General features: G+C 46.8%; 1 protein-coding gene across 4 annotated transcripts in view; it reads left to right on the forward strand.

Annotated features, from left to right (window-relative positions):
* Positions 1-23,426, forward strand: part of LOC111857141 (uncharacterized) — a 38,512-nt gene that overhangs the window by 4,498 nt on the left and 10,588 nt on the right. For all 4 annotated transcript variants that reach the window (XM_072710511.1, XM_072710512.1, XM_072710513.1 and 1 more), the window contains exons 3-31: positions 4,270-4,320; positions 4,418-4,477; positions 5,048-5,169; positions 5,834-5,928; positions 6,134-6,204; positions 7,010-7,083; positions 7,238-7,313; positions 7,408-7,496; positions 7,996-8,090; positions 8,797-8,883; positions 9,373-9,482; positions 10,127-10,204; positions 10,566-10,642; positions 11,090-11,194; positions 11,880-11,949; positions 12,281-12,362; positions 12,782-12,878; positions 13,999-14,053; positions 14,545-14,717; positions 15,330-15,398; positions 15,867-15,960; positions 16,157-16,255; positions 16,508-16,627; positions 18,119-18,232; positions 19,357-19,532; positions 19,752-19,839; positions 20,513-20,632; positions 20,901-20,967; positions 22,506-22,693. In XM_072710511.1, coding sequence (XP_072566612.1) covers positions 4,270-4,320; positions 4,418-4,477; positions 5,048-5,169; positions 5,834-5,928; positions 6,134-6,204; positions 7,010-7,083; positions 7,238-7,313; positions 7,408-7,496; positions 7,996-8,090; positions 8,797-8,883; positions 9,373-9,482; positions 10,127-10,204; positions 10,566-10,642; positions 11,090-11,194; positions 11,880-11,949; positions 12,281-12,362; positions 12,782-12,878; positions 13,999-14,053; positions 14,545-14,717; positions 15,330-15,398; positions 15,867-15,960; positions 16,157-16,255; positions 16,508-16,627; positions 18,119-18,232; positions 19,357-19,532; positions 19,752-19,839; positions 20,513-20,632; positions 20,901-20,967; positions 22,506-22,693 — 2,802 coding nt within the window. The remainder of the gene's footprint in view (positions 1-4,269; positions 4,321-4,417; positions 4,478-5,047; positions 5,170-5,833; positions 5,929-6,133; positions 6,205-7,009; positions 7,084-7,237; positions 7,314-7,407; positions 7,497-7,995; positions 8,091-8,796; positions 8,884-9,372; positions 9,483-10,126; positions 10,205-10,565; positions 10,643-11,089; positions 11,195-11,879; positions 11,950-12,280; positions 12,363-12,781; positions 12,879-13,998; positions 14,054-14,544; positions 14,718-15,329; positions 15,399-15,866; positions 15,961-16,156; positions 16,256-16,507; positions 16,628-18,118; positions 18,233-19,356; positions 19,533-19,751; positions 19,840-20,512; positions 20,633-20,900; positions 20,968-22,505; positions 22,694-23,426) is intronic.

Genomic DNA, 23,426 nt, shown 5'->3' on the forward strand with positions numbered 1-23,426 from the left:
AACCGGGGGGTTTGTGGGTGAGCAGTCGGCTGTCTTTGGTGATGGGGGAGGGGATTCTGGCTGCTGTCAGTGGCCCTGAAAGTACTTGGACGCTTCTGCCTTTGCTGGACAGGTCGAGCTTAGTGTGCGGTCGATGGCACTGGAGTAATTATTGGGTGCTGCTCATGATGCTGTCAGATTATACTGGGTGAGTGCTATCCAGGTAGGGGTGTTTCATTTTCAATGGGGGAGGGGCAGGAAGTGATGTCAGTTTAAGGTCTGCCTTGCAAATCACTGATTGCCTGATATCCAGTGACCCCCACCAGTAGTTTAAACTACATCTTGCCCTCTTCCTTCTCATTTCTTGTTCTCCTTTTCCTCTGTTTCTTTGTCTGTAGTTGGGTTTTGCTATCAGTTAAAGTATATCCTTGCTACTTTGTTATGTCAGTGGTACTTTCTTGTATTATCCGTGCTGAACAGTTTAAGTCTTTACCTCCTTGGTGTTTTAATTTTCTCTTTCTCTCACTTTTCCCCCCCGAAAGTTAATTTAAATAAGGTTCTTCCATCTGATGAATGATGAGTTCCACTTACAGTAAGGACAGATCTGGCTGTGCCAATGTACAGTTGCATCAGACTCTGCATTATTAATAAATTGAATTTATATGTAAAGGAAATAAATCAAAGGGAAACGAGAGTTGTGAGCTGAATTCCTGGGAATTTTTATTAACAACAACCAGGACTGGTCCACTTGGTTTGGTCTTATTTAAAGATCTGAGCATGGGGACAAAGTGGTTAATTTTTGTTCCTCATCTGACCAGCCATGAATCCTGCCTAGTACAACACTGGAGCTCTTAGTAGTTATTGTGTTAACTGTGAAATAAGTCGTTGAGGTTTTCCACAATATCAGAGGTCTAGAAATAATTCTGCAAGCCCGATGCTATACAGATATACTGGGAATACAAAATTACTGGGAAATGCTATTTTAAGCACATATTTCCCATATAATGACCATCCATTAAACAGCTACCTCTGCCGTGATAGTTTCAGATGATTGTAGTCCTGCTCACCAGCTGTTTGTCTCAGTATCTGGCTGGTTATTGACCATATCCTCTGTTTTCTTTTTAACTGTGTTTGTATCTCGCACGCATTCATGTCGTCCACCCAGTATAGAACCTCCCTTGGTGGCTTTTGTTCTCCAGTCACCCCATTAGGTTTCGTCAGGCGATCATTGAACCTTTTTAGGGAGGTAATTGTAGGTGTTTTGTTTTCCCTGGCAATTCTGCCAGTTGAGCCACTTTGAGGACAAGTGGTGTAATTAATTTTAATTAAAAAAAAAAACGACTGAGAAAATCGCCACTATTGAAGATGAGTTGGAGTAAAACAGGATTATTCGTTTGGCTTTTAATTCAGAATTTAATTTAAATCCAAAGAAGTTCTGGAATGTTCAGAAGAATGTATTTTATTCAAGGGAGCACCGGAGACCTGGTTGTGTCAATGCAGCCCTTGGGGACTGACTGTGTTAATAATCAGCTGTACATTAAGTCCACGTGTCTCTTTGAAGCACGTTGGTCCCTGATCCTGTTAATAATCAGCCAGGAGAGGAAACTGAAGCTTGTTAACGATCCGTCACCAGTCAGCATGAGTGCTTCTCACCGCTGCGCCCGATTTGTGTCTCTTTGAGGTGACAGCCTTTCGGGGTGGGGGGGTGGGGGGGGGTTCCCCAGCCTCAAACTCCTACCCCCAATGGCAAACATGTCCCAGTTTCATCTATAATCCAGCAGCATGTTTCCAATTGCCATCCACATCCAGTGTTTCGTTACCACTTCCCAGATGTGCTTTGATGTCGTTCCGAAGACCGTCTCCTCCGTTTCAGACTTCTGAAGACCTCACCGCGGGCTGTGGGGTGGCGAGCACTAAGAGGGAAAATCAGGACTCCCCCCCTCCCCTGACAAAATTAATAAATAAACCGATAAAATAATGAATTAAATAGGAAACCCTCGTAGGAGTGCGGTACATGAGAGCGGGTGCCCCCCCCCCAATGGGGTTATTTAAGATCTGGAGATCAGAGATGACAAGGAACAGAGGAAGAGAACAGAGACGAGCAGAGGGCTGGATTAGGAGAGGAAAATAGGCATATGGGGGGGGGGGGATTAAGCATGCGGGAATGTGGGAATGGAGCAGGGAGGATGGAGAGGTTACAGGTAACCAGGAAGAACAGAGGCACATTTCCATGGCCAGAGTCACTGAGTGGTCAGTGGCGCCCCCTACTGTTTTATATGATGGTGTAAGTTGTTGTCGTGAGGGGATGGGGGGTAACTTTTATTAAACAAGTTTAGTTGAGGCCCCTTTTTACTGAGCCCCCTGCACATCCAGCTGAGTAAGCCCGAGCACGAAAGCACCCCCAAGAAAGAGGATAATATGTACATTACTGTGCGAATGAAATTGGCTTTACAATTTATTTATGTAGCAGACAACTTCATCCAAAGCAATGTGTCGTTGAGAAAGCAGGGTAGGCAAGTCTGTAGAGCTGGGAGCTGGGGGATTAGGGGCCTCGCTTGGGGGCCCGATGGCAGAATCAGTCTGCTGAGCCTGGGCTAACAGCTGACATCCTTCCGATCACAGGCCCAGCATGGAGACCCGCTGAGCCACACAGTGCTTCCATGGATATGTCACGTCCTCTGAAATAGTTACACATTTATTCATGTATGCCATGTCAAACAGTGTGTGAACCTATAATTACAATTATTAATATATCCTCACCCACTCACTGGAGAGCAAAAACAGAGTCTTGAAATGCTTATTTCTTCTTGTACAAGCTTTGAAATGTGACAGAGAGAAGGAACGATATATGCATTTATGTTAGTGCTTTATGTTTTAATGGTGAAACAGGGTGATGCAGAATGATAGGGTATAGAAATTGTAGGCAGAGAATTACATAGAGAAGCATGGGGAAAAGATAGAGATTAAAAAATTAGAAATGAAAATTTGACTCAGTTTATGCGGAGCTTCGTTCTGCTGGAGTTCATCCTCCCTGTGCTTTTCTTAAAAGACACACAAAAATAAGCAAATTCATTATATAAGCTGCTGTGTAGTCTATGGTACACGATGTTCATATTGCGGCTATTGTTATTCTTGTTGTTATTCTATCGTGCGTTTTTCCCAGACCTGCAACGCTCGGTCTCAAGTATCCTGTTGATTTCCGAGTGTTTGTACTTTACAGTAACACACAGAATTATTGAACTGGGATATTTTGTATTTCAGCAGTAGCTGTGAAATGGGCCCCCCACCTCTAGAACTGTGGGGTCAGGTCTTGCCCCCGGCCTGCGTGTAGAGTTTTAAATATTTCCTACAGGTGTTCTGGTTCCCAGCCCAAATGCATGCGGTTAGGTAAATCAGTCCCTGTGTTAGTATTGGTCTTATCCAGAGTGTCCTCAGCCATCTGCTCTGTCCATCCAGGAATAGACTGCAGGCTGGCATGACCCAGTAGATGTGGAAGGTGCTGGATGGAGTTGTTGAAGAATATGATCCTGCCATATGTAGGTTGAAGATCTTTTACCATCAATCATCTGGCTTTTGTGAGATTTCTGGGGACCGTGTCTCGTCCATCTGCTGTAGAGGCTCGCCCAGCCTCCTCCTCTTAACGTGCACGCGAACACACAGCCACGCGTTTGCTCCCAGTGCCGCTGGTCAGCCATACTTACGCAATCCTTCAAAGCTGCTCAGTTAGTCAGCGACCTACTTTGTAATGCAGAAAAGTCATTTTCCCGTGTTAACGAGCGCGTCTGCCTCGTGCAGCCCAGATGTTGTGCTGAAAGTTCACGTACCGCAGAATCTTCGCGCAGAAATGCACGCCGGTTACCAGGCGACGGCGGGGCAGCTGAACACTGTGCTTTTCCAGATGCTTCTCCTACATGGTTCTGTTTGGACGTGTGAAAGTACTTTTGTGCTTTTCCTCTACCCCTTTCACAGGCTTTGGTTTGCTTTCCTTTCACATTTTCCTTTTATTTACATTTATAATAATCATTATTATAGAAACAATAAGAATGAATAAAAGAGCGAAAGGGAGATTTTAAGAAATGACCTGATTATGATGAATTGTGGTGCTATAATGCAGTGACCCCGACTATAATGCAGTGACCCTGGCTATAATGCAGTGACCCTGGCTATAATACAGTGACCACGGCTGATCTCCCTGGGTGTATTTTCAATTTTTCTCCCATTTGTCAGACAGCTAGATTCATTGAATCTTTTGGGGCTTGTGTTGTTTTCTCCTCTCTCTTGCCATCTCAGGTTCTTACGACGTGGAGATTCTACATTCTGGCCGCCAAGGTCCCAACCAAGGTGAGAAACCCGGCCGCATCTTTACAGGCTTGCCTGCTTGGCAGGAGAGGAAGACGAGATTCCCCTCTAACGCCGCCATCTCCCTCGGCATCTCCAGGTGGAGCTGACCTTCAACTTTTTGGAGATTCGAGCCATGAACGCCTACCCTGAGCAGCAGGTGAGAGAGGGCAGGTCTGGACCGGCCGTTGGCAGCACCCGGAGATTTCCCGGTGACTTGGCACACTGTGCAGAGCAGACTGTTAAACGATCAGCCACTTTAGTGCAAAAGGCGCATGCAGTCTGGCCCTGCGCATTACGGGAGCATCCAAAAAGCTGTAGCCCGTTTTCGACAAATATTATTTTATACCCCTCCCAACCACAACCCCCCTGGCAAATTTCACCGTACCCTGTCTAACAGGAGCCATCGTTATGAGATAGGGCAGTTTTTGCCCATCTGCTTTAATGCTTGGAGACTTTTTCTTATCTCCTATTGCTGGGGTATTCTAACATAACGGAGAACTCATAAGTCTGAAAGCCATATGTGTTGTGAGCTTTGTGATCTACAGTAATTGTAGTACGCAGTGCATTTTGGGATACTGAGTCCAACAGAAGTGTGTGTGAGATGATAGGAAGTGTTATCAACAAGGCATGAACCTCCGACTCAATTATCTATTTTTTTAGTAGAAGATATAGCAGAAAGCATGCCTCTGGTGTTTTTATGACAGCGTGGCACGTCTGTCCCGCTCAGATCGTCATAGACACGGACAGAGCCTCCTATTCCCTGCACCTTCAGACGCGCGATCACCTGGACCACGTCATGAACTACATCAGCTTCGCTCTCTCCCGCATCTTCAACAACTCTATTTTCGCGCAAGTGTCTCTGCCTTTCCGACGCAGTGCAAAATTTGGGATCTGAGCACAGGGAGAGAATGCAGTCAGATTACATAAATCTGAGATGGAATCACCCTGTTCCAGCTTACATTTAAGTTTTTGAGGATTTTGTAAAAGGAAAACGACAGACTTCATCAGCTCTAGCGTTTTCTAACTTACACACTATATGCTTATGTTATTATCTCATATAATTTTAATTTATATTTAAGATACAACATATCTGTTTAAATTGTTACCTGAAACTGAATCGTTGCTTATGAGAAATGAGGCGGAAATGTGAACAGAAGGACCACTTTCAGCATGTGCATCTGACAGATGTACAGTGACATTTTCACTGAGTGTGTCTTGGCACCTCGGTTTCTTAATTAACTTCTTTTTGCAGGGCCTAAATTAAATAAATTGTCACTTTCCTTCTACAAGAGTTACTGACATGAAGATCAAATCAGATCCCCTCTCGTTCTTGCCATTTGATTTAATTCATTTAATCTCAGTTCATTTTTGTTAATTTCACTTGAGATCAATTCAAAAGTGCATCAGTGAGTAAGTGCGTGATTTTCCAGAAGTGTTCATACATTCTTTTCATTAAAGTTTCGTAGCTCCTGTCTTCTCTCCCACTCTCTTACGCCGTTTCCGTCTTCTGTAGTCCCTCAGTCTGTCGGTCAGAAGATGACCTGTCCAGCGGGAGCCAAAAATTCTCACCCAGCTCAGAAACATCTGTGGAGACGCAGAGAGCCTGTGGTGAGACATTGACACACACACACACACACACACACACACACGCACACACACACACAACATGTGCGCGTGACAGTTAGCTATATTCTGTATTTTAGTACAGTGCTCCCTTGCTTCATAACCAGACTGATTATTCGTATTAAACTCTTTGTTTAAAAGGTATTATTACCAAAGTTGGCTTAGTTTTGTACATTTTTTCCCCTCCCAGGGGGGTTTTCGGAGACGTATGCGGCTCTCTGTGACTACAATGGAATCATCTGCAAGGAGGAGGTCCAGTGGGTGAGGAGAACAGTGTGTGTGTGTGTGTGTGTGTGTGTGACGATGGCTGTGCGTAGACTGATTTGTCATTTTTTTTTTTTATATCACTGTTACTTTAGTCATTTCTCAGGTTTGGTGTCAGCCAGCACGGTGTTAAGCACTCTGCAATGCCGTCAGTCAGTCTGGTGTTAAGCACTCTGCAATGCCGTCAGTCAGTCTGGTGTTAAGCACTCTGCAATGCCGTCAGTCAGTCTGGTGTTAAGCACTCTGCAATGCCGTCAGTCAGTCTGGTGTTAAGCACTCTGCAATGCCGTCAGTCAGTCTGGTGTTAAGCACTCTGCAATGCCGTCAGTCAGTCTGGTGTTAAGCACTCTGCAATGCCGTCAGTCAGTCTGGTGTTAAGCACTCTGAAATGCCGTCAGTCAGTCTGGTGTTAAGCACTCTGCAATGCCGTCAGTCAGTCTGGTGTTAAGCACTCTGCAATGCCGTCAGTCAGTCTGGTGTTAAGCACTCTGCAATGCCGTCAGTCAGTCTGGTGTTAAGTGATCAGTCCTCATTTACCAACACTCTCTGTTAAAGTTCCTCTACGAGCCCGATGCCTCTGTACGTTCCATGAATATTCCTAATGTTGCGCTTCTTGGCCCTGAGTGGTCCTATAGGGCAGTGCTTTGTTAGGGGCTGTTGTGTGGAAGCTCCGCTAGTCGGCTCCTTTACAGCACGTAGGTTTGAAATGTGCTATTTGCCTCAGTTGAACGTCGCTTTGGACGCTTTGCCGCTATGTAAATGCAAATGTAAAGTGCTGAGAAGCCACCTCGATGTCTCCCAGGATGTAGATACCATCTACCACTCACAAGATAACAGGGAGTTCAATCTGCTGGACTTCAGTCATCTAGAGACCAGGTGAGTCGCTAGAAAAGTGGATAAATGTACCTGTAAATAAATGCACGAGTGCACCTGTATATAAGTTTACCGGTGTGTCTGTATATAAATGCACCTGAAAACTGAATATAGATTTGATTTAGTTTTGTCTGCTGTGTGCTGCTTTTCTCCCCAGGGACCTTGCAGTGATTGTAGCCTCCATGGCATACAACACGTGGTTCACCAAGCTCTACTGCAAGGACATGCGCATCGTAACTATCCCATCACCCCATGGCCCATGAATGTCTCCGTTTTATGGTGCTGGTCCGTGTTGCCGTGACAACCTGCCCTCTTCTCCACCCGCAGGGCTCCGAGGTTGTGGAACAGGTCCTCCATACCCTCAGCAAATCCAGCAGCCTGGAGGAGCTCACCCTGGAGAATGTGGGCCTCAAATCGTGAGTCCGCTCTCAAGCTCCTCCACTGGTTTTATCCCTTAGTTACCAGCGATTGGTTCAAACCCTGGGCTCTGCTCTCTCTCTCTCTCTCTCTCTCTCTCTCTCTCTTTCTTCGGACTCACCTTCTCTCTGTCTCCTCACCAGTGACCCTCTCACTCAATCTGAACATCTATTTGCACCTGAGAATGGATTTATCTGTTGGAGACTTGAACCTGTTAATCGTACTGTCTGCTTTACCTCTGGGCAGGAGGTGTTAATGAATTATTTCTGAACGGGTCTGTCTTTTTCGCAAGGATAATGTATTTAAATATAAAATACCTCCTAATGAGGAGCCGTCATGTGGAATGTCTTACAAGTTTTGTTTAACGTAATAATCTGCGATAATATCATGCTACAGTATCTTCTGCTTGCTGCCTTCTTGTGTTGCCTGCTGACGTCCGACTGCCGTCTCTCAGTGTGCGATGGCTGAGATGCGGCCTGTGTGCGTGACTCTTTGCAGGGACTTTCCCCAGAAGCTGTCTCTAGCGCTCTCGGAGAACCCCTCCTCCAGCATCCACTCCCTCAACCTGGCGTTTAACACACTGGACAACCAGGGTACCGTGTCCCTCCGCTGGCATTTCCCGTCAGCCCCGGCGTGGCCTGTGCCGCCCTTCTGTCGTGTTCCGTCCTGTTGCCTGTCACCGGGGTTTTGACGTTCTCTGATGTCTGTCTGACCTCCTTGTTTGTCTGTCATGCCAACATCACACTTGCAGCTGCCCTGCTCTCTATATCTGCCTGTCTCTCTCATCAGAGTGGCATTGTCCTGTCGCCTCTCTCGCATACAGATGTACCGTATTCTAGTATCATTATGCTAATTTTTTTTCGCTTAAATTTTTGATAGTATAGTTTGGTAGAGCATAGTTCACTATAGTAGTATAGTGCAGTACAGCACAGTATGGTACAGGCAATTATTTAATAATGTAAGTAATCTATTCCCCAAACCCTTAGGCAAGTCTGATTTTTCTGTCAGATTTATTCCCCAAACCATTCAGGACAGAGCAAAAAACAAATAATCCAAAGATATACTACTAATACCTATAAGCTGAGAGCTGCCTGTATGTATCATTAAGCTAAATGTAACATCATTAATAGTATAGTATAGTATAGTATAGTATAGTGACAAACAGTAACAGTAGTAAGATCTGCCTAGTAGTACCATATTTGTAGTGCCTAGCTTTCTAGGTACAGTATGTGTGTATTATATATATTTAGGTTGTTGTCACATATCACAGTGTCAGCACTGTGCTCCATGTGTCCACAGGAGTCTCCAACCTCATTCAGCAGGTCTGCCGCCTCAGCAAAGGCCTCCGTTTGCTAAACCTGTCCAAGACCTCGCTCTCCTCTAAGGGTGAGAGAGTCAGCCTACATTGACTTGATTCAGCTGCCTCACGGTAAAAGATTGCTGTAGGTCATTAAAAGTTACAAAGAAAAATCAAATAAACTGATAAATAAAGAGAGAGAGCAGTATGGAAGAGAGAAGACTGCCAGAGTAATCAAAAGCGGCACTTCGCTAGCAAACTGACAAACTAAGAATTTGGTCTTACTGTAATGTACTGTAAAAGTTCTTTAGGGCAGTGTTTCCCAATCCGGTCCTCAATGACCCACAGACAGCCCTTGTTTTTGAGGGAGCAAAATTGTGGACTGTCTGGCAGGGAGATCGGAGGGAGCAAAAATATGGACTAACTGTGGGTCCCTAAGGATGCTGAGTTATTTCTTTTTTTTAATTGATGTTGTGCAGGTTTGCCTGCGACCATGCCCTCTGGTAAAACGCTAATGTAAGAGGTTTTATCAGCTGTTAACAATCTCTCCCAATCTCTGTCTCTCTCCCCCGCCCCAGGAGTGGTGTCCCTCTCTCAGGCTCTCTGCTCCACGGATGAGTACTCCAACTCGCTCCTGCACCTGGACCTCAGCAGGAACCCAGGGGTGCTGTCCGGAGAGGATGCCTCGGTGGGAGCTGCGACCCCACCCCCGTTCTTCCTCTTCGCACACTCATGCTCCTCAGAGTGTCTCCTCATAATGCTATCATCTCTGTCTCACCCCCCCCCCCCACACCTTCATCCCCAGGAACATCTCACCCTCGTCGTCCTTCATCTTAATCATCACGCAGCCCTGTACCTCACCTACCACTCGCCGCCTTGCCATCTACTCCACTCACTCCTAGTCACCCTCAGCATCCCTTTCTCCTTGTCTCCTTAGTAACCGGCTCCTCCTCATCATTCCTAAACCTCATCTTCATCCCGGTCATTTTCCCGGCGTCTTACCTTCATGCACATATAACCCCCTCGTAACATCTCACTAATCTTGATTTATATTAACGATTCTCTTCATCCTGAAAGTACTTGTCATCTCCATTACCTCGTTCTCATCTTCATTCCTTCAGTCTGGACAGTTGATTAAATATGCAGCCATTCTCCTACCTTAGACATTAGCAGCCTGTGAGATTGTTCAGGGCCACTCCTGAGTATGGTTTTACTGTGCAAAGTGTTACAGTCCCTGTAAGGGGAGCATATTTCAATAAGTAGCATATTTCAGCTCTATCTTGTGGCTTCCCTGGAGATAAAATGTAATGTTTCTTTGGTCTTTCTCTATAGAACCTGTACCTCTTCCTGTCCCAGCCCAACTGCCTGGTCCATTTGGATCTGTCCGCCACAGACTGCGCCGTAGACTCGGTTCGTGAGTTAGCGAACGCTCTTCGTTCATGTGGGGTGCAATCACACCCACCTAACTAATCCTAAAAAAAATTAAATGCAATATTTTCCACCCTAAATGTCTAATAAATGTTTAAAGGTTGTCTAAATGACTAATAGTTTATATGCGTATCCAAAGCCTTTAATCGTGTCAAAATTACACAGCTAATTTCTTGACAAATTTTAATAAACACCGTAATAAAAAAAATGTCGTCATCAACTGATATTGCCATTGACATTTATGTAACCTTTAGAAACCATTAAGTAATCTCACTTTCACTCCACTCTCTCTCTCTCTCTCTCTCTCTCTCACACACACACACACACCCTCCCTCCCATCCAGCTGTTTGGGCCTCTGCTCCAGGGATGCTGTGCTGATCTCTCCTACCTGAACCTCTCTAAAAACTTCTTCTCTCACAGGTCAGTACCAGCCTGATATTTTACAATAACCGTGGAGCAGTTTGTCCTGAGGATACTGGAGGAACCACAAAGTGTCTGAAACACAGAGAAAATAAACTTTTCAAATATAGATGAAAATGTTGATTTGACAGGAAGGGGAAGTTGGCAAAGTCACACCCCCACTCCAGTGATCTTAAAGCCATATATGTCTTCTTTAAATGACAGCAGGACTTGTGGGATGTATAGTATGAGAGATATGAGCAAAAACTTAATTGCTGGGTCTCAGGAGGATTTCCATGCCCCGCCCTCTTCCTCCTCAGCCAATCACTGTTGTTTTCACTGTCAAATTAAAATGAAGCTCTATTTGAAGAAAAACGATTGGGCTGAATTGCCCATGATGGTAGTCATAGTGCTATGGTGTTGACTTCCTGTCAACGGCGTGAGTAAAGTCACCCCTCTTCCTTTCAGGAAGGGGAAGGAGGCCCTTCCCACGTTCCGGCAGTTCTTCAGCTCAGCCTTCAGCCTCACACATATCAGCCTGGCCTCCATGAAGCTCCCGCCTGAGGCCCTGAGGTGAGTCAGCCGCCATTCACCAAGATGGCCGCCACCGGCTGGCATGGTGGTCAGCGCGAGCAGGGGGGCACCTGGGCCAGGGGGCTAGTATTGCTTGGAGCACCATTAAGAATGCAGTGATGAACAATAACGCAAAAAAATATATATATCTACAAAAAAATTCATGCAAGCACTAAAATTCTATTAATAAAAGCCCAAAATACATCTGCGCTTTTTTTTTCTTTTAGTTTTAGACTGTATATTTAATGTTACAGCATGAGCAGCATTAGCCAAATCTCAGGATGCTTAGCGAGGCAAAAAAAGGTGTAAGATGTGAGTGGGCATTGATAATTTAGGAAAGGGAGAAGGAAAGCTGAGGAAAGGAAACAGCGAAATGGGCGTGATGTTAAGCCCCCCCCCCCCTTGTTCAGAGGCGTCCTGTGGTCTATGGGTCACGTGCGGGATGATTCAGGCAAAGACTCATACATTTTAGCTTTATAATAAAACAGAGATATATCAGCTTAAGGAGAAATACATGTGAGGCTGATATTACGTAAAGAAATATATGGACAACAGAATAATAGTTTATTTTTGCGTGTTATATAATCATGTTTCATCAAAATGTATGCATGGAAATTACTACACGAATAAAGAAATGTGACCTCATCTTGCTCGCCCCCGCCCCGCCCGCCCCCGCCCCCCTTAGGGCTCTGTTCCTCGGACTGTGCTCCAACCCCCACATTAACGACCTGCACCTGGACGTCAGCGGCTGTGAGGTACCGTGAGGTCATTTGCCCGTGGGGCATGTGGGAATCGCAGATGTTCCTGTTAGACGCTCGGCCTCCTCCTAACTGTTCGAATTCATCATTTTCTTTCATAGAGCTCAGATTAAAGGCTGCCATCCATTCTCCATCCCGCTTCTGCACTCTCTCACCTTCTACCTGCCTGCCTCCCATCTTCTCCTTCGTACTTTTCTGGTGAACGCCCCCGTTGACCCGTGTTTTGGTCCGCAGACGCGATCGCATGTAGCCAGACGGCCGCTCACACCCACACGCTCGCTGAGCTCAGAAGCCCCCCCCCCCACTCCCACCCCCCTCTCTCTTCCAGCTCAGATCGGCTGGAGCGGCAGTAATTCAAGAGCTGCTGCCGGGGGTCTCCTCCATCGCCACCCTGGACATCTCTGACAATGGTGGGTTGTGTGTGTGCAATGAGTGGGACTATCCTGGACTGCCAATCACTGTTTAGTTTAACCTGGTGGGAGCCAATGTGAAGAGCTTTAAGCCTTTGATTGACAGGTAAAACATAACTCCACCCACACAGGGTTCTAAAGCCTCATTAGTAGCTTGGCATGTGTAACTGAAAAATGGATGTTGCAGAGTAGTTGGTACTATAAAAAAACAAAAGAGGGGCATTTAATTCATACATAAGCTTATCATCAGCCAATGATATGTTTTGAATTGGTGAGGGACACTCCAGGGGCCCAATCAGCTTTCAGCTGGGGCCAGTGCTCCTGTGGCCCCACCCCTGTATCTGCCACCAGTTGAGTATCACTGTCATATGGATGGAGTATGGACACAGTAAGGTCGTGTGATGTTGCTCTCTTACCAGGCTTGGATGCGGACCTGCTTGCTGTCCTATCAGCCTTGTCCCGGCACCCTTCGATCAAGCACCTCTTCCTGGGAAAAAACTTCAACATCAAGAACAGGTACAGGCCGTGCATGTGTGTGTGTGTGTGTGTTTGTAATTATTACATTGTAGGGGCCACATTTCCCCACAATGTGATTAAAAAACCTGTGACCTTTTGACCTTGTGGGGAAATTTCTACAGTCCCCAGAATGATAACCTGAATTTTATAAAAATCTGTGGTTATAATCGAAAAACTATAATAGCCAAAAGTCTTGTATTTTGTTTGGTTACTTGTGGTTAAGTTTAGGGCTAGGTTGGGGTTAAGTTTGTCATTGTTGGGATTAGGGTTTTTCCCATTGAAATGAATGGAATATTCATACATGGGCTATGTGTATGTGTGCACATTTTGGTACCTTTTCGGGGTCATGCAAAGACAGCGCCTTTGGGAAAATCAGACTTGTGGTTCTCCCGTTCTTTGAGTTGGCGACGGCAGAATGAATCATTCGTGGCATCAAAACAAGTGGCGGGAAGAAACAGAAATACCTGCATGTGTCTCACGTTAGTCTTTAGAGCAGCAGGTGCAGCAATTTGCTATCAAAATGACGGGTTTAATCAGGCAGGTAAGAGGTGAACTCCAATCAGCCAGTCATGTCACTACCAAGGGCTGGATCCATCCACTTCGTTCTCGTTCTCTGCTCTGTCTTTACACGCTCGCAGACTTTCTTTTCTCCCTAGAGGTGATGGGTCTGTTTTTATCCCACGTCTCGAGACATTTATATCAGGGTCTATACTGCTGAGATTCCACAAAAAAAAACTTTAGAAATAGGTTTATTTCCTCTTTTTAATTTTAATTCAGAAACAGAGCCAGAATGTGTGTAAACATACTTGGCCAATAAACTGGACTCTGATTCTGAGCAATTTTATCTACCACAAGGGGCTTTTTCGAAACCTGCTTGCCAAAAAGTATGCTTATAGGAAATGAAAATTTCATTGACTGATTGGTTTTCTCATTTGAACATGAGAGTGATGCACACAAAGTGTATCGTTGTTTTATGAGAAGCTGACGTTCTGCACCGGAATTGGTCATTGTCCTCAAAGACCTCACACACTGATTGTCTAAAGCCTAATCAATATTGTCCCCTATGGTCATGGTGACTGTGAGCGTGACCTAAACACGGTTCCGTTGGCTTTGCCTGCAGGGTCCTGGATGAAGTTCTGCAGAACCTGGTTCAGCTCATTCAGGAAGAAGAGTGTGTGAGTGCCACATGCCACCGGACCCACGCCCCCTCGGCCACGCCCCCTTTTTGGTGCACAGCATCCCATAATAAGCGCTCGGAGCAGAAATAGAGGACTATAAATGGAGGATGATTTAAATAAACACAGGGTGTCTTTTTCATCGTCTTTGGTCACGGTTAACGCGGCGTGGCAGAAGACGCCCGTCGGATGCTGAATTCTGCGAGATTGTCCTCCTCTGCTGTGTCAACAGCGGCCATTGTTAAGCTGGAAAGATTCATTTGAATTTAAAATTTCACCATGATTGCTACAGTGAGAGCTAACAATAAAGGCAATTTGAATAAATTAAAGTGACCCCTCTTGCTGCATCTCTCTCTCTCTCCATCATTTTACATGCCTACACTCCAAACTCTGTTCTTTCTTCCTAATCTAAATCCCTTCCTTCTCCTTCCCTCTCTCTCTCTCTCTCTCTCTCTCTCTTCGTTTCTGTCATGACGGCCTCCCGCCTGCAGGGGCTGCTGTCGCTCTCGCTGGCGGACTCCCGCCTCCGCTCGAGGGGCACCGTGCTGGTGAACGCCCTGGGCAGCAACACCTGCCTCCGCAAGGTGGACCTGAGTGGGAACAGCCTGGAGGACATGGGGGCCAAGATGCTGGGGAAGGCCCTGCAAATCAACACCACACTCAGGTTAGGGGGAGTTAATCCACATGGCGTATTCCTAAGGCCCAGAGACCCTGTTCTGAACATGTGCTTGGGCGATGGACAGATCGAAAGAAATTGAGGTAGTAGACTCAGTTCATGAGGTAGAATAGCATTGTGGTTAGCACTGTTGCCTCACACTTCAGGGACTGGTGTTTGGGTCTCTGCCCGGGTTCCATGTCTGTGGAGTTTGCATGTTCTCCTTGTGTCACCGTGGGGTTTCCTCCAGTCTCCCCCCCCCCCACATTCTGAAAACATGCTGAGGCTGATTGACATTACCAAACTGTCCATCGCTGTGCTTGGGTGAGTGAATGGTGCGTGACTCTGCCCTGCAATGGGTTCGCATCCCATCCTAGGTCATTCCTTGCCTCGCGCCTGCAGCTTCTATGCGAGGTTCCAGACCCCCCATGACTCTGAATAGGACAAGAGGTTACAGAAGGTAGATGGATAGAATGAGTTTCTTGAGTAATGTGAAATGGTCACATTTATATGTACATATGTTTTTAAACCAGTAGTTGAGTGTGAAATATACACAGGGGAGTGCAGTATCATATTCACGCTATTGTCTGCGGGATGTAAACAGTATGGTTCCGTCTTTAGGAGCGTGACATGGGACCGTAACAGCACCACGGCCACGGGACTCCTGGACATCGCTCGAGCCTTGGAACAGTGAGAGCCGCTGCATCACCTGCCGGCACCGTCACCTGCTGCTCATAGTGACACGTGAATGCATGTGCACAGGATATAGGCGCTCCGTGCTACACGCCACGCGCTGAGATTAAGATACAGGGATTTGGGAGGGTGTCACCGGACTCGCATGCAAGCCAGAGGTTTCTTTACAGTTTTACAATGTGCTTCCCTCTCTCTCTCTCTCTCCCTTTGCTTCTCCCTTTCTCTCCATCCCACTATCTCCCTTTTCCTCCCTCTCCCCTGCTCCCTCTCTCCATCAAATACATGTTTTATTATATACCGTTAAAGATGCTGAAATTACAATATGGAGACACAAAGGCACTGGGAAGCTGTCAGATGAATGTCATGGTAGCCAAACTGAGGTTTCCTTACAGTATGCTCTCTCTCTCTCTCTCTCTCTCTCTCCCTCCCTCCCTCCCCTGGCTCCCCCCGCACTTCCTCCCACAGTAACTTCACCCTGCAGTACATGCCCCTCCCCCTCAGTGATGTCACCCAGGCGTACCGCAGCAGCCCTGACAAGACAGAGCAGGCCCTGGCCAAGGTTGCAGGGGTGGGGGGGATGCTGGGATGTGGGCTGCAGGCCGCAGCGTGACGGCCCCCTGCTGGCCGCTGACGCATCTGCACCTTACCGCCTCATACATCACTGTAATAAGAACCTCTGCTCCCACCTCCTTTTTTTTACTCTCCCATCTCTACTTCCCTTTCCCCCCCCCCCCTCCACGATGTGGGGGAGGCAGATCCAGAGGGCGCTGCTGAGGAACAACCAGACGCAGCGCTTCTCTCAGCGTCAGGCGCTGCGCCTCCACCAGGGACTGGTCACCAGCACGGCCGAGCAGGTGGGCCCTCATCCATCTGCTAATGCATGAAGACCTGGAGCCGCTGCCCTGTCCTTCTGCGGGAAGAGTCATTAGACAGAAATAGTAGATGCGGGTGGCACAGTGATGTCACACTGATCTGCCGGTTCGCCGCCCCCTTGTGGGCGTCCTGTTACCTGTGTGGCATTTGCCGGCAGGGAGGGGCTATCCCATAGCTTTTCTGTGTCCCAGCCTGGATCCTCCACGCCCCCTGCTTCCCTCTGCCCCCTACAGGTGATGGAGCGCCTGTGCGTGCGTGTGCAGCAGCAGCTGTGCGTGCTGAGGGGGGCGGGCCGGGGGGAGGAGCTTCAGTCGGGCAAGCAGGTGCTGAAGGAGGCCCGTAACTCACGCGCGGTGAGTGAGTGTGTGTGTGTGTGTGTGTGTGTGTGGGTGGGGCTCTTTAAAATAAAGTCGGTTGCACAAAACACCCTTAAGTCTCCTCCTTAAGGTTTTCTTCAAAATTTTCTCTTAAGTCTTTAAGTTTTTCTCCTTATCTTGGTCTTATACTTAAGGAATCCCTTAACGGTTGCACAAAAGATCTTAGCAACCAAACTAAGGGGAAAAAATTAAGGTACCTCTAGTCTAGCCGTACCTTAACTGCAACATGGCCGAGTTAATTATAATAAATAACGAAAATGAACGCATCCCAAAAAGAGTTTTCCATGACCGGGAGAACCCCTTAGATACGATTTGATTTTGCTTTATAAATTTGACCGGCAGTCAATTTATGATTTGTCCGACTGTCTACAGTTGGATCACTCCACAATCCGAAGCCATGCTTTCCCAGCTGCGTTGCTCTGCGAGTCTTATGCTATGGGCTCATTCAGGGCTGTAATAGGCGATGTATCTCATGTCCACAAGTAAATGGTGTGCCGCGTCATTCACCGAATTTCAAACGCTATTGCCCACCTGTTGAACACCGTGGTGAAATTCCCCTCTAAACAAGAAGAGGATGAAATAGCGACACACTTCTTTAATGTAGCCGGCTTCCCAAGAGGGTGATAGATGGGACCCACATTATGATTCAAGCTCCCGTACAATATGAAGATCAATTTATTAACAGAAAAAAATCAATATTCAATCAATGTCCAGTTAGTTTGCAATCATGAACATAAAATAACTAACGTTGTAGCACAATGTAGACTTCTTGAATTAATTTTCATTGCAATTTCCTCCCACATTCGTTGTTTTCTGTTTGCTGTTATTCGCGGATCAAATTTACTTTTTAATATGTTCTTTCTTTCATTGTATTCCTCCAAAAGTATAATCTTTTCCTCCTCTGACCAATTTGGCTTTCTTGTCTTCTTTTCTCCCATTTTTTGACTTTGTGAGTAACGATAATGGGTATCACAAGCAGGCGCCAGTGCAAGCATATGAACGGTCTCCATGGAAACAAGACCGAGATTATACTGCTGTAAAACGTCTTTCAATGTTGTAAATCCCTTAATGTTTTTCCTTAACTAAGGCGACCATCCCTTAGCTAAGGAGAAATTAAACCTTAAGTGTCAAAACTTAAGGTGTTTTGTGCAACCAGCCCCTGTTACTTTGACCATTTTTTAAGTCCCCACACGGATAACCTCAATTTCATAAAAATCTGTGAATGCAATCAAAAAACTACAAATGCCAAAAGTCATGTATTTTGTTTGGTTACGTATGGTTAAGGATAGGGATCTGTAGGGGTTAAGGTCGTCATGTTGGGATTAGAGTTTTCCCAGTAGAAATTAATGGAGAGTCTCCACAAAGGTATAATTACAAACCTGTGTGGGTGTGTGTACACACATGTGTGTGTTTGTGTTTCTGTGGGATGTATTTTAATTTATAATGACGGCTCTTCCCCTCCCCCAGCTCTATCCCTCCCTCTGTGAGCTGGCCCACGTCCTATCAGTAGATGGGCCGGTCCGTCAGAAACTGGACTCACTGGCTGGGGAGCTGGCCAGGGCAGCCGACAAAGAGTTGCAGGTCTGTCTGTCTGTCTGTCTGTCTCTCTCTGTCTGTCTATCTGTCTGTCTGTCTATCTGTCTGTCTGTCTGTCTCTCTCTCTGTCTGTCTATCTGTCTGTCTGTCTCTCTCTGTCTCTCTCTCTCTCTCTCTGTCTGTCTGTCTATCTGTCTGTCTCTCTGTCTGTCTGTCTCTCTCTGTCTATCTGTCTGTCTGTCTGTCTCTGTCTGTCTATCTGTCTGTCTGTCTCTCTCTCTGTCTGTCTATCTGTCTGTCTCTCTCTGTCTGTCTATCTGTCTTTCTGTCTCTCTCTCTGTCTATCTGTCTGTCTCTCTCTGTCTGTCTGTCTATCTGTCTGTCTGTCTCTCTCTCTGTCTGTCTCTCTCTCTCTCTCTCTGTCTGTCTGTCTATCTGTCTGTCTGTCTCTCTGTCTGTCTGTCTCTCTCTGTCTGTCTGTCTCTCTGTCTGTCTCTCTCTGTCTCTCTCTCTCTCTCTGTCTGTCTGTCTATCTGTCTGTCTGTCTCTCTGTCTGTCTGTCTCTCTCTGTCTGTCTGTCTGTCTCTCTGTCTGTCTCTCTCTGTCTGTCTGTCTGTTTCTCTGTCTGTCTGTCTGTCTCTGTCTGTCTGTTTCTCTCTCTGTCTGTCTTTGTCTGTCTGTCTCTGTCTATCTGTCTGTCTCTCTCTCTCTCTCTCTGTCTGTCTGTCTGTCTTCTTGTTTGTTTGTTTCTGGCTTTCTCTGTCACTTCTGTCCCCACTATTTGCATGTCTGCCCTCACCTATACCTAGGGCAGGGCAGTAGGGGGCGTAGTGATTAAAGAGCTGCACCTGGAAATGTCAGCTTGCGTATCTGTATGCTTAAGGAAAGTGTTACATTTAAGTAAAAACAGAGTTTGTATTCTTTTTGATGCTCTGAATATTAATTAGTTTTACAGCTGAATATTTTCTGTTTTGGGTAAAATATTTAACTAATCTTACAATTTTTGTGTTTAATATTTTACAGCTTGAAACACTATCATGAAAATTGCCAATTCTTCTCAGATCTGGCTGATTTGTTTTCTGATTGGTTGACTGGCTGGTCGTTCGTTTCACCGTTCGTGTCATCTGATTGGCCGGTCGGTTAACTGATGGCCAGCTGTCTCCACTCAGGTGATCGTGGACTCCATGGTGTCCCTGTGCCGTGAGTTGTGCCCGTTGTCCTCCGGGGCTGCCGAGCGCCTGACCCCGCCCCTGTCCTCCGTCGCCGAGCGAGTGTCAGTTCCCCGCTCCGCCATCCGCAGCGCCCTGATGGAGAGAGCGGCGCTGGACATCCACCGAGCGATGGAGTGAGAGAGCCAGGGAGTGGGGGGCAGGTGGACAGCACAGAGTGGAAGGGATGAAGCAAAAGAGGGTGGGAAAAGAATGAGAGATTGATGACAGGGAGGAAAATAATAAGAGCATAATGATGGAGAGGAAAGTGAATGATGGATGAGGTAGAATTAGTGGAGGATGGGTGTGCCAGAGCTCTCTCCCTCTCTCTCTATTTCTTCCTCTCTTTCTTTCAGGGAGGTGAAGCTGTCTGTGGTCTCCTACCTAACAAACTCCATAGTAGATCAGATTCTTCAAGACCTGTACGCCACACACAAGACCTTGGTATGGCCCTTGTACTGTTTACAGTGCCCGTCCTGGATGTGACTGTATTCATTTCAGGCTCCCCGACACACAGACTGCAAAGAGGAACAGCGGCCGCCCTGGATGTGACTGTATTCATTTCAGGCTCCCCGACACACAGACTGCAAAGAGGAACAGCGGCCGCCCTGGATGTGACTGTATTCATTTCAGGCTCCCCGACACACAGACTGCAAAGAGGAACAGCGGCCGCCCTGGATGTGACTGTATTCATTTCAGGCTCCCCGACACACAGACTGCAAAGAGGAACAGCGGCCGCCCTGGATGTGACTGTATTCATTTCAGGCTCCCCGACACACAGACTGCAAAGAGGAACAGCGGCCGCCTGTACTGCTCTGCCTTCGATCTGTCTATCCTGTCTGCGTGCGGCTCAGAGCCTCTGCATTTTGTCCGCTTTGATAATTTAAAAATGCCTTTATTGCAGCTAGTTATGCTATCGGCAAAACAGGATTCATTATTTAAATAGCAGATAAATTAAAGTAATTACTAAAGAAGACAGTCACACAAAACCCCAAAATGCTGACAGTGGTTTGGAAGCACTCGACGTTCCCTCTGAGTGCCATTCGTCCGGCGCCGTGTGTCTGTCCGCTTGCGCGTTTGTTGCAGGGTTATGCTGATTCCTTTCTGTCACTCGCAGAGCCACCAAGTGGCTCAGGTGAGGAACTGCGATGAAGATGGGGAGCCAGGAGTGGGCCGGTGCCCCCACAAACACCGTGACTCCTTAGACATCACCGACGAGGACCTGGGACCCAGCATAGTGAGTGTGTGTGTGGTTGGGGGGGGTACGTCAGGGTGGGACTGCCCTTTCACGACCGCATGGTGACACTCATTGTTGTTGACACAGAGTCCTAATTAAAATTTAAATAGGCTATATGACCTTGGCAAAGGTAACATATTAAAAGGCTTGTACTGGCTTGTAGTGGCATATTGTAATAACTACAGAGCAAACATGGCCGTGCATAATCATCCACCTTCTGTCCAGTGTTGAACCTCACGGTCGGAAACGTGTCTCTCTGATGCTGCAGGACACACTAGCGATCAAGAAGAGGAGCGGCAGGACCAGGCGGATCCGTCCCGTGTCCACCAGGCTCAGTGAGCGCATCCCCGTCAACCCCTCAAACTCAAAGCCACTTGTCTCTCGTTGGCACGGCAACAGGAGCACCAGAACAATGCATCTCGTATTAGACTCTGTCACCGATTGGGTAACTTAGTGTGAGATCACAGCGAGCCTGAGAGCACAGGGTGCCCCGAAGAACCACCGCAGAATATATCCCCCCCATCCACCCCTTGGGGGGGGACATATAGAGGGACAGTTCATTGGAGGCAGGGGCATGAATCCCCTGACAGATTCAGGGACCCCAGCACTTTATAGGGGCCCCTGAAGACGAAGGTGGTAAATAATACCTTCTGTCTGTATTTCTGTATTAATGGGACCTGTGTTTCGTCTGATTAGCAAGGGGCCTGAGGTGACATTTTGTCACATCTTCTGCCTACGCCCCCGTTTGGAGGAAACTCGGAAACATCAGGACATGCAAACCTCACTTGCGCTGGGCATGGGGTTCGAATACTTGACTAGGATAATATAGATATTAAATACACACAATTTTACAAAATACTGTCCCGCTAGTAGTTGGTTAATATCAAACGCATGAAATGTTTGTCCACCATTTCAGATATATCATTTTCTTTGTGTTTTATGAAATCGTAAATTGCAGCATCAAATCAACACGCAAAAGCGAGCCTTTGAATCTTGAGACAACATGGATGTATGATTCATGACAGGAGATTAAACGGCACTCGGCCCATGTTAGTGCTGAATCATGGAGACCCTGTAGTCAGCTTGGGGGGGTCACACCTGGGGCCTGTATCATGAGAATCACATGAGGAACTGCCCAACCCCCCCATGTCCATTTATTCCCTAACAAGCCAACAGATTCGATTCGGTTCAGCTGAGCCTGATTATCTGATCTGTTCTCCAAACCCTAACCCTTGTTTTTTTTTTTTTTACTGTTTTTTTCCTCTCTTTTTTTTGCTGTTTTCCCACTATTCATATCAAATATTGATGCAAATAAATATTGATAGAACTGATTAAACACAGTGTCACCATTTTATCACCTTTTCTCCCTCATTAAATTTGACTTCAGCTCAAACTGGGCATTACCTGACTATTAACTGTTATGTTCTAATAATAAATCAATAAGACTAAGAGTTAGTGTTAGACGTTAGATGTCATATTAACAAATGGCATGTATAAATGCTAGAATATAATCAGATCCACTCATTTTCCATACCCACTTACAGCACAGGGTCACAGTGACCCTGGAATATTTCCAGTCCCTGCAAAGGCAGCATATGAGGCAGGGGACACCTTGGACAGGCAGGGGACACCTTGGACAGGCAGGGGACACCTTTGACAGGCAGGGGACACCTTGGGCAGATAGGGGACAGGATGCCAATCCTTCGCAATGAGTACAAACTCATATGTAAAACACAGGAACCACCTGCATATAAGAGTGGGAGTGAGATTCCAGCCCTATATCAGGAACTGAGAGGCTATGTTGCTAAGGACTTGGCCACTGTGCCACCTAATGGTGATGTTTCTGCCCCGTACCCTCTTCTCTCTGTCCCAGGTCTCTGCGATGATTCCAGTTCCTCAACCCCACCCTCTGCACCGCCCCTATCATCTCCTCTATCCAGCTCAGCATCATGGGAATGCCTTGCTACTTTGCCTACCCAGGGTGCACCGCTACATCATGTGACCCGAGTCAGGCCAAGGCCACCACGGAGACACCGGGGAGGACACGGCCCCTTGTACTCGGTGAGGAGGTGCAGATATTACAGTAAAATCTCAGGAAGGTGGGCAGACAGACAGCAGACATAGTTTGGAAATGCACATTATTCAGATCTGAAATGAGCCATTTCATCGGAAGAGTATTCTCCACATTGATGGCCTTTTAGCTTCCTGGAAGTCCTACCCCCTCGGCCTGGAAGTCCTACCCCCTCGGCCTGGAAGTCCTACTCCCTCTCTAATTCCAAAGATCCCTCACCGATTCTGCCCAGAAACAACATTTTTAAGCTAATAACTCGTGCATAATTCAGACGGTGAATCTGACCAGAGGTTTGGCCGCAAGACGCATCAGGCCCCCCCTCACCCTTGCTTTATAAATTGAGCCTGGAGCACTTCCAGACAGGTCCTGAAGAAGCCAATTAGACCAGAAAGGATGACTAATCGCTTGGATGCGTGTAAACAGCGAATTGCGCTGATTTGAAAGGCAGGGCGTTCCCAGGGGCGTAGGCTTAGATCATGCACTGATCCTTATCAGTCTGAAGGTCCACACGCCACGCCATACCCCAGCTGGCTCTGCAATCCAACACATCCTGTTCCATGTCGACAATGCTGGGCCTGCTAGCTCTGGTTCTGTCTCCACTTAGTGTGTCTCACTAAATCTCTATCTCCTTGGCACATCCTCCGGGTGGAAAAAAGATGGTAAGACAAAAAATAGCCAAACAGGAAATTAATTACACAATCGCACCCCCCATTATCACTTATC

The sequence above is a fragment of the Paramormyrops kingsleyae genome, chromosome 4 (genome assembly GCF_048594095.1).
Source record: "Paramormyrops kingsleyae isolate MSU_618 chromosome 4, PKINGS_0.4, whole genome shotgun sequence".
Lineage (NCBI taxonomy): Eukaryota > Metazoa > Chordata > Actinopteri > Osteoglossiformes > Mormyridae > Paramormyrops > Paramormyrops kingsleyae.